General features: G+C 44.7%; 1 protein-coding gene across 1 annotated transcript; it reads right to left on the reverse strand.

The window, feature by feature from the left end:
- Positions 1-1997: 1997 nt before the first annotated feature.
- On the reverse strand, positions 1998-5807 carry Rpl11 (ribosomal protein L11). Its single transcript, XM_059256197.1, has 6 exons — positions 5717-5807; positions 4855-5005; positions 3974-4080; positions 3513-3644; positions 2329-2439; positions 1998-2067 (listed from the first exon to the last, which is right to left on the reverse strand). Exons 1-6 carry the CDS (start codon positions 5720-5722, stop codon positions 2038-2040), a joined length of 537 nt encoding a protein of 178 aa, XP_059112180.1. The 5' UTR covers positions 5723-5807; the 3' UTR covers positions 1998-2037.
- Between the last annotated feature and the right edge of the window lie 14682 nt (positions 5808-20489).

A 20489-nucleotide genomic window follows, 5' to 3' on the forward strand; every position in this document is an offset into this window, starting at 1 on the left:
GCCATCTAAACTATACACAATACAGCAGGACCCAATGCAAGGAGGCACATCTGTGTTGTTAAAACCAAGTGTTAGTATATTGGACACCCTCAAAACCCAGAAACCAACCCATCATTTTGTACACCAGTCCTCCCTTCAATACAAACATCAAGGAAACAGATACCGAACCAAAGCTAGTGGTAATAGCAGGACCTTACACTCCCTAGCTTCTGGAACATTTAAAACTTACCGTGTTCCATCTCCACAACACAGGCTCCCACAGCAGCTTATCTTATCACCAGGCTAGTGGTTTCCAGGTCTTTATAAAGAGTAGCTGTGAGGCTGCAGATGTCTGGCAGAGTGCTTGCCTGGCATACAGCAAGTCCTGGTACTGTGTAAACTGGGTGTGGTGGCACTTAAATCCCAGCACTCGGGAGGCAGAGGTCATACTCAGTCACACAGCAAATTCCAAGCTACTCTGGTTGACAAGAGACCATAGCCTTTGGGTCAGGAGTTAACACTGTCTCAAAACACAAGCTTCTTGTGGGTCCATAAGCCCTCACATCTGCCCACCTACTGAGTAGTCTCCTGTCTCAATGAGCAAAAAGGCTGGAAAGATGGCTCAGGAGTTAAGAGCATTGGCTATTCTTTTTTTTGTTTTTTTTCTGAGGCAGGGTTTCTCTGTGTAGTTTTGGTGCCTGTCCTGGATCTTGCTCTGTAGACCAGGCTGGCCTAAAATTCACAAAAGATCCTCCTGGCTCTGCCTCCTGAGTGCTGGGATTAAAGGTGTGCACCACCACCGCCCAGTGAGCACTGGCTGTTCTTGCAGAGGACTGGGGCTCAATTCCCAACATCCATATGTAGGCTCACAACTGTTGACTCCAGGGCCAGGGGGTGGGAGTTGTCATACACCACCTGCCCTGGTCAGGCCTCCACTGGCACCAAGCACGAATGTGGTACAGACCTACATGTAGGCAAAATGCCAGTGCACTTAAAAACCAAACCCTGAATTAAAAGAAACTTAAGAGCAGGGTATGGTGGTGTATGCCTTTGGTCTCAGCAGAGGGAGGTGGAGGAGCTCTGAGTTTGAAGTCTGCTGGGCCTAAGTTCCAGGACAGCCAGAGCTACATAGAGAGACACTATCTTGAAAAACACAACCAACATTAAGATACAAAGGGAAGCTGAGTTGCGTGTGCTTCCACAGGGGCCCCGACCTTGCTTTTCTTAGTGCCTCTCACCAGGACTTGGGGCGCCCCATTAGGCTGGGCTGGCCGGCTATAGCTGCTGGCATCTGCCTGGCTTTTTATGAGTAACGGGTATTAACTTAGGCCCCCACGCTCACACAGCAAGCCTTCACCTCCCCAGTCCCTAAAACAGCCTATTGATAACTATTTCAATGATCTGGGATCTGGGGAGGTTAAGGGGGAAAAAAAATCACTCGTTACAGCCAACTCTTAAGAGTTTATGTACAAAACACACACACAGAGTATTTTTTTTTTGTACTTACGTTCCTAGTAGTGGTCTAAGGATTACTGCTTCCGTGAAGGAGGAAACATAGCTAAAGGAGGACTGGGATCAAATCAGACAATTTGCCTGCGAGACTTCCCTCTGGACACAGCCTCCCAACCTTCTCATTTTAAAGGCAACTCAACTCTGAACAGCAAAGTCAAAATTTAGTCTTTAGCACCACACCAGAAGCTTGTCTTGTAGTACCTTCACCACACATCAAATCACAAACAAGGAGCGCTCACTGGGACATGGAACATGGACCCAGCCCTTGGTTACAACTAATCCGAATCCTAACCCCACCCCATCCCTCTCAAAACCCATTTAAACTGGGACCACTGCACCACAGGCCACCCATAGGGCACGCAAGCACAGTGCTCGGCTCTGAGCTGCAGGGAAACACGGAGTCCAGGACGCAGGCTGCATCAGCAATTCTCATCGAGGCTGTAAGTGATTGAGGTCCCAGGATCTGAATGTGGCTAGACTCCTTTCACAAACACACAACAGTAACATGCATTTCTGAGAAAATTTTATTGGCCTTTTGGGTAAAATTTATTTGCCAGGAAGGATGATCCCATCATACTGAAAGAGAAGAGATTGTATTTTTCAGAACAGGAGGCAACAGCAAGAACGACAGGAAAAACTAATGTCTGAGAATTCTGATTCCAGCTACCTACACTCAGACCTGGGCCTTCCTTTTCAACCACCAACCCTGGGAGCCATTTTACAAATTGCCCATATAATCTATCTTTAAACAAGCTACCCACCAAACAGCACTATATGCACAGCTCCCAATCCCAGTAACAGCTGCCAGCACCACCAGTTCATGGGAGATAGCTTTACCTTCTGCTGGAACCAGCGCATGGCCTCCTCTTTGCTGATTCTGTGCTTGGCCCCAATGCAGCCTGTCCTGCGCTTCTTGTCTGCGATGCTGAAACCTGGCCTACCCAGCACCTGTGCCAGGAACAACCAACAGTCATCCAGCCAGCTTAGGGTCAACAGTGGACAGACAAAACCCACACACTGGAGACTCCTCTTTAAGTTGCCTGGAAACTTAATGGAGTCTGACATCTCTAAGTTGGCAGAACTGTGGTTGGCTTCCCAGACAACACACACTACAGACGCACGCTCTGCAGGCTGGAACCTTCCCCACCCATTTCCAAGCGTGTTGAGGATCCACAACTGTTCCCCAACTTTCTAACTCCTGTCTCTAGAGGATTCGGATTCCCTTGCACATACATGGTGCAGATGTACAAACAGGCAAAAACATCTATACACATAAAAACAGAATTTGGTGTGTGTGGTGGGGTCAGGACAACACATCCAATCAAGTGTGCCAGTAGATCCTAGAATCTTAACACACAGGAGATGTACGCAGGGAGTTCAAGGCCTGCTTGGGCTACAAACCAAGGAGCCTGGCTCAAAACAAAAATCTACAACGTGTAATGCAGAAAAATTTAAATTCTAAAAGCACAAAGGAACACACATTCACCACCCATTTGCTCAAAAGCACCCCCCAAAGCTCTGCCGCCCTGACCTCTGAGTTCCTCCCTCACTGATGTCTAGTGTCTGAATCTTAGGTGCTAATGTTTCTCACTTTTACTTCTGCCTCTTTACTCTTATAAAGGAAAACATTGTGGTAAGTCATTTCCACATGAAAATCCCCACTGAGTACATGTGCGCACCACCCACACCTGTGTGTATGTCTTCTGCATGGAACTCAGGTGCCTAAGGAAGGAATGGGGACAGGGCGGCCACAGTCCAGCCAACTCCAAGGCCAGGGGCAGCACAGCACCACACCCCAGAGAGCTTCACACTGGCAGGGACCATCTGTCTTGTGTGGTGCTGAACTTCTACACTTGCCACAAACAAGGCCCTTCCTCCCAAGGTGTACACACAGGCAGACAAGACACAAGGCTTCAACCCAGCACCCCAACATCCCAACAGGAAGACAGCACATGTGACCAAGAGAGCGGAAGCAGGCACCCTCCTCACAGGCAGCTCGGGGAAAGGGTACAGAACCATACCACATAGAAGTCCAGGCCGTAGATCCCAATGCTTGGGTCATATTTGATGCCCAGGTCAATGTGTTCTTGAATCCCAAAGCCAAAGTTTCCAGTATCTGAGAAGTTATTTTTCCGCAACTCATACTCCCGCACCTGAGGAGAAAAATGCAGCAATCGTGTTACTTGTCATGTTCAAGTGCCACACAAATACCTGTTCAAAGGAACACCCAGAGGGCCAGAGCAAACCAAGTCTATGCAATCTGGTCAGGAGCACAGGCTACCTTTCCCCTAACAAAACCACCTCCCACCTAGATTGCATCAAATGATCCCAACTTCCGAAGGTCAGAGAAAAACCCAGCAAAGAATGGGAATCCAAAGAACAGACTGTCACCTTTAAAACACCAACCAAAATACAGCTCAGCACTGCCGACTGTGAACCTCATCTCTGACTCTGCAGCTGCCCACACACGGACCAGCCTCACCTTCAGGCCTTTCTCCAGAATCTCCTCTGCCTTGGCTCCACGGACAGTGCAGTGAACAGCAATCTTCTCATTTCTCCGGATGCCAAAGGACCTGACGGTGTATCTAGCTGCAGGCAGGGGACAAAAGTCAGGTAATGTCACACCCCCACCGCACTCACTGCTCCTCCAGCAGCTCTATGATGCAAGCATCTACTCACATTCTACGTGGTGTTCTAATGTGTAAATCAACTTCATCTATAACACAGAAAACACATTTTTCGATTTCTAATTTACCCAGCCATACTTCAGGACTAAGAACCCAAAATATATTCAAGTCTCTGGAGTTGACCATAGTTAAGTCAGAGGCACAAGAGAATTTCAAATGCAGCTCAGGCTAGCCTTTAACCGGTAGCAATCCTCCTGCTTCAGCTGGGGGAATGGGATTACAGGTGTGGGCTACCACATCCATCTCATCATCATACTCTAAGAAAACACAGCTCTAATGTGCAGGACCCTGGGTTCAATATCCAGGACCACCAGATGTCAGCCTGAAGAATACACCTTGATAAAAGCTGTACAGATGTTCTGAGGTCGGCTTGCCTAAGCTCCCTGGTAGTACTAGGTAAGAAACACAGAACACCCAAATCCCACTCACAGCAGAACCTGGGCTTCACTTAATGCTAATGCCACAAAACGAGAGAATCGCAATCCCTTTTATGCAGATAAAAGGAAGCTGAGGTAGAGAGCATAAAGTTAGAGGTAGGAAGCACAGATAGGTTCCCGCCAGTCAGGCCGAGCACTACACCCTCCTCCAGCTCACCTTAAAGGTTGCTCTGGCGTTCTGGTTAGATGAACCAAGGTCCTCTGCCCAACCCCTCCCCAGCCAGCCTGCCATCCCTCACCTTTGGAAAACACAGGTGTCTGGCCTGTGAGCTGCTCCAACACCTTGGCGGCCCGGGTCAGTCTGTCTCCGCTCTCCCCAACACAGATATTGAGGCAGAGCTTGCGGATGCGAAGCTCCCGCATGGGGTTCTCCTTTTCGCCTTGATCTTGCTGCAAGAGAGCAGTCACACGGCAGTCAACACCCTCAGGACCTGCCAATGTCTTCTCCACTGGCACATCGTCCCAGGTCCTACGAGTGCTCTCTGGAAGAGGTCTCGGCTTACGGGCTTAGGAAGCACGAAGGGAGATCGGCATGTCTCTTGCTCCCCGCGCGGGGCGGACGGGACACTCAGAGTAAGCCTGAACCCTAAGGGGGGTCCCTATGCAGGGTTAACAGTGTCGACGGGTTAAAAAGAGCCAATCGGACAAGAACGAATACAATGTAACCCTAAAAAAACAAACAGGAAACACGCGCCTGGGCGACATCCCCTCCCTCTCGCATTCCGAGGCTGTCCGGCGCGGGGCCCAGGGCTAGCACCACCCCCGAGCGTAGGAACCGCGGGGGCTCCGCAGCACCCAGCAAGCTTCCGGTCCCCTGGACTGAGGACCGGCACCGGGCTAGCTCGGCACGTCCCGCTCGCACTCACGGCAGCCCCCAGACTCCGCGCCTGGGCCCCCGGGGCCGCTAACCTCAACCCCTTCCTAGAACGGGAAGCGACGTGACGGGCGAGCCCTGCGCCCGCACAGCCATACCGGTCTCGGTGCCGCCAGCACCGCGGGCTCCGTCCTCCTCCGGGCACCGGCAAGAAAAGCCCCGTGGGCTCCGCTGGCCTCGGATGGAGAGGGATGAAGGGGAGGCAAAGGCAGATCCGGCCTACTCACCGTCATGTTGTAGAAAAAGGAAGAGAGAGCAGGACTTCCGGCCCCGTGGCCTTATGGGCCAGGAGGCGGGCTTTTTAGCTGGGCTAACGAACGAGATGAGAGTGAGGAAGAGGGGCACCGCTGTCGTAGAGCAGCGCCGTCTAGTGGATGGTTCTAGGAACTGCAGTGGAAGACAGGTCTGGGTTGCCCAGCGCTTTTGAAAACCAGGTATCTGGGCGGTGGTGGCGCACGCCTTTAATCCCAGCATTCGAGAGGCAGAGCCAGGCGGATCTCGGTGAGTTCGAGGCCAGCCTGGGCTACAGAGCGAGATCCAGGACAGGCACCGAAACTACACAGAGAAACCCAGTCTCAAAAAACCAAAAAAAAAAAAAAAAAGGAAAAAAGAAAAAGGAAACCAGGTAGACTGGTTATGTCCTTGAGTCATGACTCCATGAACGGTCCCAGGACCTGGCTGGTTCTTGAGTGAGGACACTGCCCAAGGTTTATTAAACCAGTTGTGCAATGGGCTAGAGAGAAGATTCAACAGTTAAGTGAAAGACCCTAACCCTTCAGGCTTACACCCCCAAGCCCCAGGAAATAAGGAACTAAAAAGAAAACTAGTTCCAAAGGCCACCTGACTCAGCCATTATTCAACCTGTAACAATGTAACAATGTAAAAAGATTTCTGTTAAGAGATGTGCTCAACTGTGACTGGGATAGTTGCAAGTGTTCCAGGAAGGACCACTGTGACCTTTGTGTAAACTCCATTCCTGCCCTGGTACCCCCCCTTGAGGTTTCAGGAAGAATGTACATGTGGACATGACTGTACCCACTCTGTGATCAGACCATGATCTTGTGAAACGAAATTGTATGGGAATTGTAATCTTATGGCTTTTGTGGGTTTTTCCTTTAAAAGCCCCCATGGGGCTGCAGTAAGATGCAGCTCTTGCTCTTAGGAGCAGAGTTTGCCCGTCTGTACAGTTGCTAATAAACCTCTTGCTATTGCATCAACTGGACTGGAGTCTGGGTTCTTGGGGCGCCCACTCGAGACCCTAAACCTTTGGGGTCCAACATTAAGAACACTGTTGTTCTTGCAGAGGACCTTGGTTTGGATCCCAGCATGCACGTGGCATCTCAAAACCTTCTGTAATACCAGTTCTAGGACAGACCTCTCTTCCAACATCTACAGACACCAGACACACAAGTGGTACACATACATACATTCAGGCAAAATACCCATATACATAAAAATAAGCAAAAATTTCAAAAATACACCAGCCAGTGGTGGTACACACCTTTAATCCCAGCTCAGGAGGCAGAGTCAGGCAGATTTCTGTGAGTTCAAGGCCAGCCTGGTCTACAGAGTGAGATCCAGGACAGGAACCAAAACTACACAGAGAAACCCTATCTCAACAAATTTAAAAAAAAAGAATTTCATACCTGAGCACTATGTTTATATCATCTCCACTACCACCTCTTCTCCACAGCGCTCCTGAGTCTCTCTATTTCCTTTCAAACTTGTGACCTCCTCTTCAATTATTTATTGGTTTTGTGTGTGTGTGTGTGTGTATGTGTGTGTGTGTGTGACATAGAGTCCATTTAGTGTTGTTCAGATGTACATGTGCTTAGGACTGATCATTTGGGATTGGGTAATTTATCAACGATATGACACTGGAGAAAACTGAGTAGCCCACCTAGTCGGAAGACCTCAGTTTGAGTCCCAGAACTCACATGCTGGGAGGAGAGAATGGACTTCTGCAGCTATCTTCTGGCTTCCACAAGCATGCTGTTGCACCTACGTATGCCACATTAATCAAAATAAATAAATAATTTAAACTAAAAAAAAATGGTTGGGGATGTAGCTCAGTAGATAGAGCACTTGCCTAGCACACACAAAGCTCTGGGTTCCACCCTGTTCTACGTTCATGCTGTTGCTGTGATCAAACATTCTGACCAAAAACAACTTAGGGTAGGAAAGGCTTTATTTCATCTAATGTGTTACAGAATGCTCTCAAGGGAAACTTAGGCAGGGACTCAAGGCAAGAGCCTGAAATAGAAGCCATGGAGGAATGCTGCTTTCTGGTTCTCTCTCAGGATCATGCTTAACTTGCTTTATTATGTAGCTCAGGACCACCTGCCTAGGGAATGGAACCACCCACAGTGGGATGGACCATCCTACGTTAGTTAAGGATTAAGACAACCCTCCCACACATGCCCATGGGCCAGCTGGATTTAGGCAATTTCCTCAATTGAGGCTTCTCCCCCTAAGGTGACTTGGAGCTGTCTCAAGTTGACAATTAAGGCAAACCAGGGCACATCCCCAGAACAATGAACACTGGATGTGGTGACACATGCCTGTAATCCCAGTACTTCAGAAGTAGAGGCAGGGGGGTCAGAAGTTCAAGGTCATTCTCAGCTACATACTATGAGACACAATCTCAAAAAATAAACAAAAATAACTCAGACTTGTAAGAAAAAAGAGTATGCCCTTCTCTTCCTTGTAGGGAATAGTTGAGGATCAGAATACATTGCCCACAGCCCAGTGACTGGCTAAGGACCAAATCAGAAGATGGTAAGTCTAGTGTCCCCCTGTTCTCCGTGAGGGTAGAGTGGAGATTGGCTCTTCAATTGGACTTGACAACTCACTTGTTTCTCTGCTACCTCACAGATCCACACCAGTCTAGAAGGTCAACATCATCTCCATCGTAAAGATGGATAAATATGGTCTCAGATGTCTCAGCAACTCTTAGGAGTTGGGCCTAAACCCTGACCACAAGCTAACATGTTGTATTCTTTTAGCCTCTAGAACTTAATAGATACCTAATAACATTTCAGGACATAAGAACAGGCCCTCCCCCTACTCTTTTGAGACTGGGTTTCTTGCATCCCAGGCTGTCCTTGAACCTCCTATGTAATGAAGGATGACCTTGAATTTCTGACCCTCCCACCTCTCCCTCCTGAGTCCTGGACTATAGGAATACACAACCATACATGATTTATGCAATGTGGTAGATCAAACCCAGGGATTGTTCACACAAAGCAGGTACTCTACCAACTGAGATACAAAAACCCACTTAGTAGCTTGGAGTAGCGGTGCCCACCTTTAATCCCAGCAATCAGGAGGCAGAGCTAGGGGGTTTCTGTGAGTTCAAGGTCAGTCTTGCCGAGGTAGGGAGGTCTGCAGGCTTTCTGGTCAGCAGGGAAACAGAATGAAATTCAGTTCAGTTTTACTTAGTAACCATCATTGGTTCAAATTTCGAGAGTCTGACACTAGTTGGTTTATTTAAGAACAGCACTGCTGTGGGATGGTCTTTCTGTACGCTGTGAATGTGTGTTGCTACTATTGGTTAATAAAGAAGCTGTTTTGGTGCCTATGGTAAGGGAGGATAAGAGTGAGGCAGAGCAGCCCAGAGGCAGGCAGAGCAGTGACAGAGTTGCAGTCCTAATAAAGACCAGGAACTGAGCTATTACCCGCTGAGGAGTTAGTGAAAACAAGGAGATTAAGAGCTTGGAACAGGGATGCCTTTAATCCCAGCACCCGGGGTAGGAGCCATCTCCGTGGGACGCTACCAGAACGGATCCCAACACTCTGTCTGAGGGCAGCCCAGGGCCCAGCTGCTGATCCTGCAAAACCCAACAACTTGGAGGTGTTGGTAAGACTACCCTGCTCAGCTGAAATCCATCCAGGAGAGGATTCAGAATCCTACAGTCTGCAGTCTGAGGAAACAAAATCAGCTGAGGAGTTGACAAATGAGCAAAACACGACCTGAGAACACAGAAGAAGGCGCCGCCCAGCCACCGAATCAGATCACCAGAATCATAAGCCTACACTACACCAACTGGGAACAGGTAAGCACCCATCTCCGGACTGGCAGATCAGATCTCTAGCCCCTAGGCCCTACCCATTGGAGTCCCAGGGACCAGACAGCTACCTTTCCCTGCTCCTCCACCCAAAAAAAACAAAAACAAACAAACAAAAAATCAACCCCTATGAACCTAACAACCACTGAAACCATAAGCACACCTGCACCAACTGGGAACAACTGCTCCCTGAGACAGAACCCACTAACGCTGATTGGACTAAGCTGCTCCCGAAGAAACAGAGCCCAACCGCACTGATTTAACCAAGAACTCCTAGTGGACCAAGACTAACAATTAGAACAAGAGAGACACCTTCAGACACAGACACCGCCTGCACCTACAGAGGAAGAGATGAGTAGACGCCAGTGCAAAAATACAGGCAACAACATAAAGACCTATATGACAACATCAGAACCTAGGGATTCTACACCTGCAAGACCTGAACATACCAAGGCAGAAGAAACAGAAGAAATCAACCATAAAAATTACTTTAAGAAGATGATAGAGGCCCTTAAAGAGGAAATGAAAAACTCCCTTAAAGAGGAAATAAAAAATTCCCTTAAAGAAATGGAAGAAAAAACAAACAAAAAATTGGAAGAAATCAAAGAAAGCCATGGAAAAGTAATTAAACAGATGAAGGAAACAATTCAAGATTTGAAAATTGAAATTGAGACAACAAAGAAAACACAAATTGAGGGAATGCTGGAAACAGAAATTCTGACTAAACGAACAGGAACTACAGATGCAAGCATAACCAACCGAATGCAAGAGATGGAACAGAGAATCTCTGACATTGAAGACACAATAGAGAAAATAGATTCATCAGTCAAAGAAAACACTAAAGACAAAAAAGTTATAACACAAAACGTCCAAGAAAGTTGAGATACCATGAAAAGACCAAACCTAAGAATAATAGGGATAGAAGAAGGAGAAGAATACCAACTCAAAGGCACAAAATATATTCAAGAAAATCATAGAAGAAAACTTTCCTAACCTAAAGAAAGAAATACCTATGAAGATACAAGAAGCTTACAGAACACCAAGTAGGCTGGATCAAAAAAAAAAAAAAAAATCCCTCACCACATAATAATCAAAACACTAAACACACAGAACAAAGAAAAATATTAAGAGCCGCAAAGGAAAAAGACCAAGTAACATATAAAGGCAGATCCATCAGAATAACACCAGACTTCTCAATAGAGACTATGAAAGCTAGAAGGTCTTGGACAAATGTTATGCAGACACTAAGAGACCACAGATGTCAACCAAGACTATTATACCCAGCAAAACTCTCAATCACCATAGGTGGAGTAAACAAAATATTCCATAATAAAACCAGATTTAAACAATACCTATCCATAAATCCAGCCCTACAGAAAGCACTAGAAGGGAAAAATCCAACCTAAAGAAGATAAACACACCCAAGAAAACTCAGGCAATAGATAATCCCACACCAACAAAAACCAAAGAAGGAAAATGCAACACTACCACAAAAAAAATAACAGGAATTAACAATCACTGGTCATTAATATCCATCAATATCAATGGTCTCAACTCACTTATAAAAAGGCACAGGCTAACAGAATGGATAAGAAAACAAGATCCATCCTTCTGCTGCATACAAGAAACACACCTGAACTTCAAAGGCAGACACTACCTCAGAGTAAAGGGCTGGAAAAGGCTTTCCAATCAAATGGACTTAAGAAGCAAGCCGGTGTAGCTATCCTAATATCTAATAAAATAGACTTCAAACTAAATTCAATCAAAAGAGATCAGGATGGACATTACATATTTATCACAGGAAAAATCCACCAAGATGAAGTCTCAATTCTGAACATTTATGCCCCAAATACAAAGGCACCCACATTTATAAAAGAAACATTACTAAAGCCTAAATCGCACATCAAACCCCACACATTAGTAGTGGGAGATTTCAACACACCACTCTCACCAAAAGACAGATCTACCAGACTGAAACTTAACAAAGAAATAAAGGACCTAACAGATGTTATGACTCAAATGGACTTAATAGATATCTACAGCACATTCCACCCTAACACAAAAGAATATACCTTCTTCTTAGCAACCCATGGAACCTTCTCAAAAATTGACCACATGCTTGGTCACAAAGCAAATCTCAACAGATACAAAAACATTGGAATAACCTCCTGTATCTTATCGGACCACCATGCCTTAAAGTTAGATTTCAACAACAACAAAAATTATAGAAAGCCTACAATCTCATGGAATAATGCTCACCTGAAACACCAATGGGTCAAGGAAGAAATAAAGAAAGAAATTAAAGATTTCCTAGAATTCAATAAAAATGAAAGTACACATACCCAAACTTATGGGACACTATGAAAGCAGTGCTAAGAGGAAAATTCATAGCTCTAAATGCACACATAAAGAAGATGGAGGGCTGGAGAGATGGCTCAGCGGTTAGGAGCACTGGCTGTTATTCCAGAGGTACTGAGTTCAATTCCCAGCAACCACATGGTAGCTCACAACCATCTGTAATGAGACCTGGTGCCCTCTTCTGGCCTGCAGGGATATGTGCAGACAGAACATTGTATACATAATAAATAAATCTTTAAAAAAAATAAAAAGAAGAAGAAGAAGAAGAAGAAGATGGAGAAATCTCATACCAATGAATTAACAGCACAACTGAAAGCTCTAGAACAAAAAGAAACAAACTCACCCAGGAGAAATAGACGCCAGGAAATAATCAAATTGATGGCTGAAATCAATGAAATAGAAACCAAGAGAACAACACAAAGAATCAGTGAAACAAAGAGTTGGTTCTTTGAAAAATCAACAAGATAGACAAACCCCTAACCAAATTAACCAAAAGGCAAAGAGAGAGCACTCAAATTAACAAAATCAGAAATGAAATGGGAGACATAACAACAGACAACGAGGAAATCCAGAGAATCATCAGGTCATTCTTCAAAAACCTGTACTCCACAAAATTGGAAAATCTGGAAGACATGGACAATTTTCTGGATAGATACCACATACCAAAGTTAAGTCAAGACCAGATAAACTATTTAAATTGACCAATAACCCCTAAAGAACTAGAAACAGTCATCAAAAGTCTCCCAATCAAAAAAAACCCAGGACCATATGGTTTCAGTGCAGAATTCTACCAGATTTTCAAAGAAGAACTAATTCCAATACTCTTCAAATTGTTCCACACAATAGAAACAGAAGGAACATTACCAAACTTTTTTTATGAGGCTACAATTACCCTGATACTCAAACCACACAAAGATGCAACAAAGAAAGAGAATTACAGACCAATCTCCCTCATGAACATTGATGCAAAAATACTCAACAAAATATTGGCAAACAAAATCCAAGAACACATTAAAAAAATTATCCACCATGACCAAGTAGGTTTCATCCCAGGGATACAAGGATGGTTCAACATATGAAAATCTGTTAATGTAATACACCATATAAACAAACTGAAAGAAAAAAAAAAACAACCACATGATCATCTCATTAGATGCTGAAAAAGCCTTTGACAAAATCCAACACCCCTTCATGATAAAGGTCTTAGAGAGATCAGGAATACAAGGAACATTCCTAAACATAATAAAGGCAATTTACAGCAAGCCAACAGCCACCATCAAATTAAACAGAGAAAAACTCAAAGCGATTCCACTAAAATCAGGAACAAGACAAGGCTGTCCACTCTCCCCATACTTATTCAATATAGTACTTGAAGTTCCAGCTAGAGCAATAAGACAACAAAAGGAGGGCTGGAGAGATGGCTCAGCGGTTAAGAGCACTGCCTGTTCTTCCAGAGGTCCTGAGTTCAATTCCCAGCAACCACATGGTGGCTCACTACCATCCATAATGAAATCTGGCACCCTCTTCTGGCCTGCAGGTGTATATGCAGACAGAACACTGTATACATAATAAATAAAAATAAATCTTTAAAAAAAAAAAAAAAAGACAACAAAAGGAGATCAAAGGGATACAAATTGGAAAGGGAGAAGTCAAACTTTCACTACTTGCAGATGATATGATAGTATACATAAGTGACCCCAAAAATTCTACCAGGGAACTCCTACAGCTGATGAACTCCTATAGTAAAGTGGCAGGATACAAGATCAACTCAATAATGTCAGTAGCCCTCCTATACACAAATGATAAAAGGGCTGAGAAAGAAGTCAGAGAAACATCACCCTTTACAATAGCCACAAATAATATAAAATAATTTGGGATAACACTAACTAAACAAGTGAAGGACCTGTTTGATAAGAACTTTAAATCTCTAAAGAAAGAAATCAAAGAAGATATCAGAAAATGGAAGGATCTCACATGCTCATGGATAGGTAAGATTAACATAGTAAAAATGGCAATCTCACCAAAAGCAATCTACAGATTCAATGCAATCCCCATCAAAATCCCAATACAATTCTTTACAGACTTGGAAAGAACAATACTCAACTTCATATGGAAAAACAAAAGACCCAGGATAGCTAAAAGAATCCTGTATAATAAAGCAACCTCTGGAGGCATCACCATCCCTGACCTCAAGCTCTACTATACAGTTATAGTAATAAAAACAGCTTGGTACTGGCATAAAAACCGACATATAGACCAATGGAATGGAATTGAAGACCCTGACATTAATCCACACACATATGAACACCTGATTTTTGACAAAGAAGCCAAAACTATATAATGGAAAAAAGAAAGTATCTTCAACAAATGGTGCTGGCATAACTGGATGTCAATATGTAAAAGATTACAAATAGATCCATATCTGTCACCATGCACAAAACTCAAGTCCACGTGGATCAAAGACCTCAACATAAATCCAGTTACACTAAACTTAATAGAAGAGAAAGTAGGAAGTACTCTTGAATGCATTGGCACAGGAGATCACTTCCTAAATATAACACCAGCAGCACAGACCCTGAGCACAACAATTAATAAATGGGACCTCTTGAAACTGAGAAGCTTTTGTAGGGCAAAAGACACGGTCAATAAGACAAAAAGACAGCCTACAGAATGGGAAAAGACCTTCACCAACCCCACATCTGACAGAGGATTGATCTCCACAGTATATAAAGAACTCAAGAAACTAGACATCAAAATACTGAACAATCCAATTAAAAATGGGCTAAAGAGCTAAACAGAGAATTCTCAAAATCACAAATGGTTGAAAGACATTTAAAGAAATGCTCAACATCCTTAATCATCAGAGAAATGCAAATCCAAATGACTCTGAGATACCACCTTACACCTGTCAGAAGGGCTATGATCAATAACACTAATGACAGTCTATGTTGGAGAGGATGCGGAGCAAAGGGAACACTCCTCCACTGTTGGTGGGATTGCAAACTTGTACAACCACTGTGGAAATCAGTATGGCGATTTCTTAGAAAATTGGGAATTGATCTACCTCAAGGCCCAGCCATACCACTCTTGGGCATATACCCAAGGAATGCTCAATCATAACACAAAGATACATGCTCAACTATATTCATAGCAGCATTGTTTGTAATAGCCAGAACCTGGAAACAACCTAGATGCCTGTCAACTAAAGAATGGATTAAGAAAATGTGGTACACCTACACAATGGAGTACTACTCAGCAGAGAAAAACAATGACAGCATGAAATTTGCAGGCAAATGGATGGAACTAGAAAATATCATCCTGAGTGAGGAAACCCAAACCCAGAAGGACAAACATGGTATGTACTCACTCATAAGTGGATACTAGATATAAAGCAAAGAACAATCAGACTGCAATCCACTGATCCAGAGAGGCAATATAGCAGGGGGGACCCTAGGATGAGTGTGGCTTATAATAAGTTTTGGTTTTACTCAATTACTGGGCAAGCCTCAGTGAAACATTTCACTATTAGGATAAGAATTTGTACTGTATCAAGCTGATAATAGAAAAATAAATAAATAAATAAAAATGAAAAAAAAACTAAAAAAAAAAAAAAAAAACAAGAGTGAGGCGGGAAATCCAAGAGAGAGACAGGGAGAAGAGAGCAGAGTCAGAGCAGACGCTAGCCCTCCACCCAAGGAGCAACGTGTCAGCAGATCAGTAAAGCCATGGCCATAGCAAAACACAGATTAATAAAAATGAGTTAATTTAAGATGAAAGACCTAGCTAGCAAGAATCCTGAGCCATAGGCCAAACAGTTTGTAATTAATATTAAGCCTCTGAGTGATTATTTTAAAAGCAGGTGCAGGACTGTGGGACCAGGGTGAGACAGAGAAAAATGTCCACAATTTTGGGGAAAAGTTTTCAGATAACCATTAACTCAGTCCTAAGCGCACAACAAATTTAAGACATGTTTACATTAAAATTCTTTACAAAAGATATCTGGCTTCTCTCATAAAGATGGGTACTCCTGCCGGGTGGTGGTGGCGCACACCTTTAATCCCAGCACTCGGGGAGGCAGAGCCAGGCAGATCTCTGTGAGTTCGAGGCCAGCCTGGGCTACCAAGTGAGTTCCAGGAAAGGCGCAAAGCTACACAGAAAAACCCTGTCTCGAAAAACCAAAAAAAAAAAAAAAAAAAAGATGGGTACTCCTGACTCAGAGATGGGGCCCAGGACTCAGGGTCTAGGGAGAATGACCGAGGTGATCCAAAGGCCTGTGGGTGTAGGATTGGCCTGGCCCTAAGACAACATAGAAGTCACCTGGGCTGTTGTAAGTGACGTCACACATAAGGGTGGGTTTTGAGCAATGCTCAAGATTTAGGTGGAAATGGTCTGGGATAAGTAAACATATATTCTGGGGATACAGACAGAGCCTGGCTCAACAGAGAGAGCAAAGGATCACCAGGTTGTAAATGGCATCATTCCCAGCGTTCTGGGGGAAGACAGGCAAACATCTCCTTCCTTTGAAGGATGCCTTCATGTTTAACTTTCTTCATTTCTTCAGTGCTTTTTTGTGTGCACAAGGACCCTTTGCCCTCTACCAGCCTGTTCTAAGTTCCAGGACAAACAGAGCTACATATACCCTGTCTCGGAAAAACAAAACAAAACACTGAATGATGATACTCCAGCTATGGGGCAGCAAAGATTCGGTTTCAGTTGCAATGCCATCTTAGAGGTTGCCTTGAGTGCCCACTGTACAGTACCTCCTGTCACCCTTTGCTGCACTCAGTGGGAGACTGTTGGTTCAGACTGAGCTTCTTCTGCACTGGGCCAAACAGATCAGATCAAACTCTGCAATGAACATTTCATGTAGTTAAGATTGGAAAAGCCCAGTGTAGTGGCTCATGCTTTTAATCCCAGCACTCAGGAGGAAGAGGAAGGCAGATCTCTATGAGTTCAAGGCCAACCTGGTCTACATGGGGAGTTCTAGGAAAGCCAGAGCTAGCTACATAGTGAGACCCTGTCTCAGAAACAAACGAAGTAGATCGGGAGCTGGGTTGGTGGCTTGCGTTTGTGATTCCAACTCCCCAAAAGGCCGAAGTAGGAACATTCAAGGCAAGCCCAGTCAACATAGCAAGACCATCTCAAAATAAATATAAAAAGGGAGGGCTGGAGAGATGGCTCAGTGGTTAAGAGTACTTACTACTCTTTCAGGACAGGGGTTCGATTCCGAGCACTCACAACTGTCTCTGGGGGATCCAATGTCTTGTGCATGCAAGTAGTACACAGACATACACACAGGCAAAACACTCAAAATGAGATAGAAAAAAAATTAATACACACACGAACACACGTGTGGTTTGGGGATATAGCTCAGTGGCAGAAAGCTTGCCTAGCATGTACAAAGCCCTTAGGATGAATCCCCAATACACACAAAACCAAACACCAGGTTAGTCCTTTTTTTATTTGTTTGTTTGAGACAGGATCTTACACTGTAGCTCAAGCTGGCCTTGAACTTAAGCTAACCCTCCTGCCTCAGCCTTTCAGAGAGCTGGAATCACAGACCTGAGTCACAGGTCCAGCTCTGGATTGGCCATCTCTAGGTTACTTTCCTTATAAAATTAAAACAAGACTGACTTCTTTATTATGACAGGTAAATCTAAGCCAGTGGTTCTCAACCTTCCTAATGCTGTGACCCTTTAATACAGTTCCTCATGTTGTGGTGACCTCCAACCATAAAATTACTTCATTGTTACTTCTTAACTGTAATTTTGCTACTGTTATGAATAATAATGTAACTATCTGATATTCAACCTCTGTGAAAGGGTCATTTGACCCCCAAAGGGTCAAGACTCAAAGTTTGAAAATTGCTGATGTATGCTGACCTACGCTGTTTGGTGATTCTCTCTCTCTCTCTCTCTCTCTCTCTCTCTCTCTCTCTCTCTCTCCCTCTCCCCATTCCCTCCTCCCTGCTCTCCCTCTTTGCTGATTTCTTAGAAGGTGAGACAGATAAAGAGCTCAAACGACCCACCTGCTTTCTGTTCTGTTTCATCTTGCTTCACCCTTTTCTAGCCTTAGAATCCCTGGTTCCACTCAACCGAACTCCCGTCCAGCGGCAAGTGAGGTGTTTGCTCGGTTCCAGAATTGCTAGTAAGAATCAGGGAAGAGCCCTGAGCCATGCTTGTTGTGGTTTTGTCTAGTCTTTAGAATCTTCTCACCATTAGTCCCACTATCCCTCACGATGAGGCTGTGGGCGCCACTCAGCACCAAGGACAGTGCTCAGCACAGCATTCAGATTCTCCAGTGACTACAGAACAAATTTACTCTTCGAGACCTTTCCCAAGGCCACTGGACACTGTGGATCAGAAAATTCAAAAATAATTGTTTTGTTGGGAATTTATGCTAATTAAGAGATCTAGGGGACCGGTTGGTGGTGGCTCACGCCTTTAACCCCAGCACTCAGGAGGCAGAGGCAGGCGGATATTTGTGAGTTCGAGGCCAGCCTGGGCTACAGAGCGAGATCCAGGAAAGGCGCAAGGCTACACAGAGAAACTCTGTCTCGAAAAATAAAAAACAAAGAGAGAGAGAGAGAGAGAGAGAGAGAGAGAGATCTAGGATACATTCCAAGATTTATCAACCAAGAAGCCTAGAACAGTTTTTAGTAAAATTAAAAATAAGGACTCATAGCTTTTTGTTAAAACACAAGCTTGGACCAGGAGGTGGTGGTGGATTATGCACTTGGGAGGCAGAGGCAGGTGGATCTCTAAGCTCGAGGCCAGCCTGGTCTACAGAGGGAGTTCCAGGACAGCCAGGGCACACAGACAACCCTGTCTTGCAAAAACAATAATAGGGCTGGAGAGATGGCTCTGAGGGTAAGAGCATTGACTGCTCTTCCAGAGGTCCTGAGTTCAATTCTCAGCAACCACATGGTGGCTCATAACCAACTATAATAAGATCTGGTGCCCTCTTCTAGCGTGCACGCATACAGACAGAACACTATACATAATAATAAATAAATCTTTAAAAAAAAGAAAAATCAATAATAATAATAATAATGCCAGCAGAACCAGGTTGGAACAAGTTAACGCTAGAACATTCATGCCTAGCTCTGTCTCCTGGTGAATTACTAGTTGAAGAAAGGGCAGGATATCTGAAGCCCCAACCCGTTCATCTCTGTGGTCCCAGCCACCAGTGCTGGGCTGTGGAAGCAACAGGACATGGGGGGAGGGTAGGTGGAAGGTAAGGTAGAGTGGTTAAAGGACAGCCTGGTCTACGGAGTGAGTTCCAGGACAGGCTCCAAAGCTACACAGAGAAACCCTATCTCAAAAAAAAAAAAAAAAAAAAAAAAAATCCCACCCTGACCAAAAGTGACTTAGGGAGGAAAGGGTCTGTTTCACCTCACAACTCTCAGGTCACAGTCCATTGTAGCTAGAGTTTTCCTGCCTGACCCACAGTCAGGACAAATCTCTCTCACCTGCCAGTCCCACAGCCACTCAGACCCGACCAAGTAAACACAGAGACTTATATTGGTTACAAACTGTATGGCCGTGGCAGGCTTCTTGCTAACTGTTCTTACAGCTCAAATTAATCCATCTCTATAAATCTATACCTTGCCACGTGGCTCGTGGCTTACCGGCATCTTCACACGCTGTTTCTCATCGTGGCGACTGGCAGTGTCTCTCTGACTCAGCCTTCCACTTCCCAGCTTTATTCTCCTCCTTGTCCCGCCTACACTTCCTGCCTAGCCAATGGCCAATCAGTGTTTTATTTATTGACTAATTAGCAACACATTTGCCATACAGAACATCCCACAGCAGTCCATCACTGAGGAAAGTCAGGGCAGGAACCTGGAGGCTGGAGCTGAAGCAGAAGCCATGAGGAATGCTGCTTGCTGGCTGCTGGCTCTCCCAGCTTCCTTCTCTTTTTTCCTCTCTTTTTAAAATTTATTTACTTGTATTTTATGTACGTCGCTGTTTTTCTGCATATACGTCTGTGTGAAGGTGCCGGATCCTCTGGAACAGGAGTTATAGGTGGTAGTGAGCTGCCATGTGGGTGCTGGGAATTGAACTCGGGTCCTCTGGAAGAGCAGCCAGTGCTCTTAAGTGCTGAGGCATCTTTCCAGCCCCTCAAGCCTTTCTTATAGAACCTAGGATCACTTTCCCAGGGGTGGCCCCTTCCACATCAACCAAGAAAATATTCACAAGGCTTTTCCCAGACCGATCTGGTGGGGGCATTTTCTCAATAGAAGTTGCCTTTTCCAAAATAACTCGAGATTGTCTCGAGGTGAAAACCAGCCAGCACAACCCTATTCCTACTCAGCACAGCTGTCAGTATAGCTGAGGTCCAGGGTCCCCATTCCCTGCTTCTAAATCTGATGATGTTGACAATACGTCCTTTAAAATATCTATGACAAAGTAGAACACATGGGGGCGCTCTCATCACAAAAGAGAAAGATGTTCTCACAATCAGGAAAACTGGTAAGGAGAGATGTTTTAGGAGGGGCTGTTATAACATTTTTTTTTCTTTTTTAACAAGGTGTCATGTAGCCCAGGCTAGCTTGCTTACTATGTAGCCCAGG

The sequence above is a fragment of the Peromyscus eremicus genome, chromosome 2 (genome assembly GCF_949786415.1).
Source record: "Peromyscus eremicus chromosome 2, PerEre_H2_v1, whole genome shotgun sequence".
NCBI classification, from domain to species: domain Eukaryota; kingdom Metazoa; phylum Chordata; class Mammalia; order Rodentia; family Cricetidae; genus Peromyscus; species Peromyscus eremicus.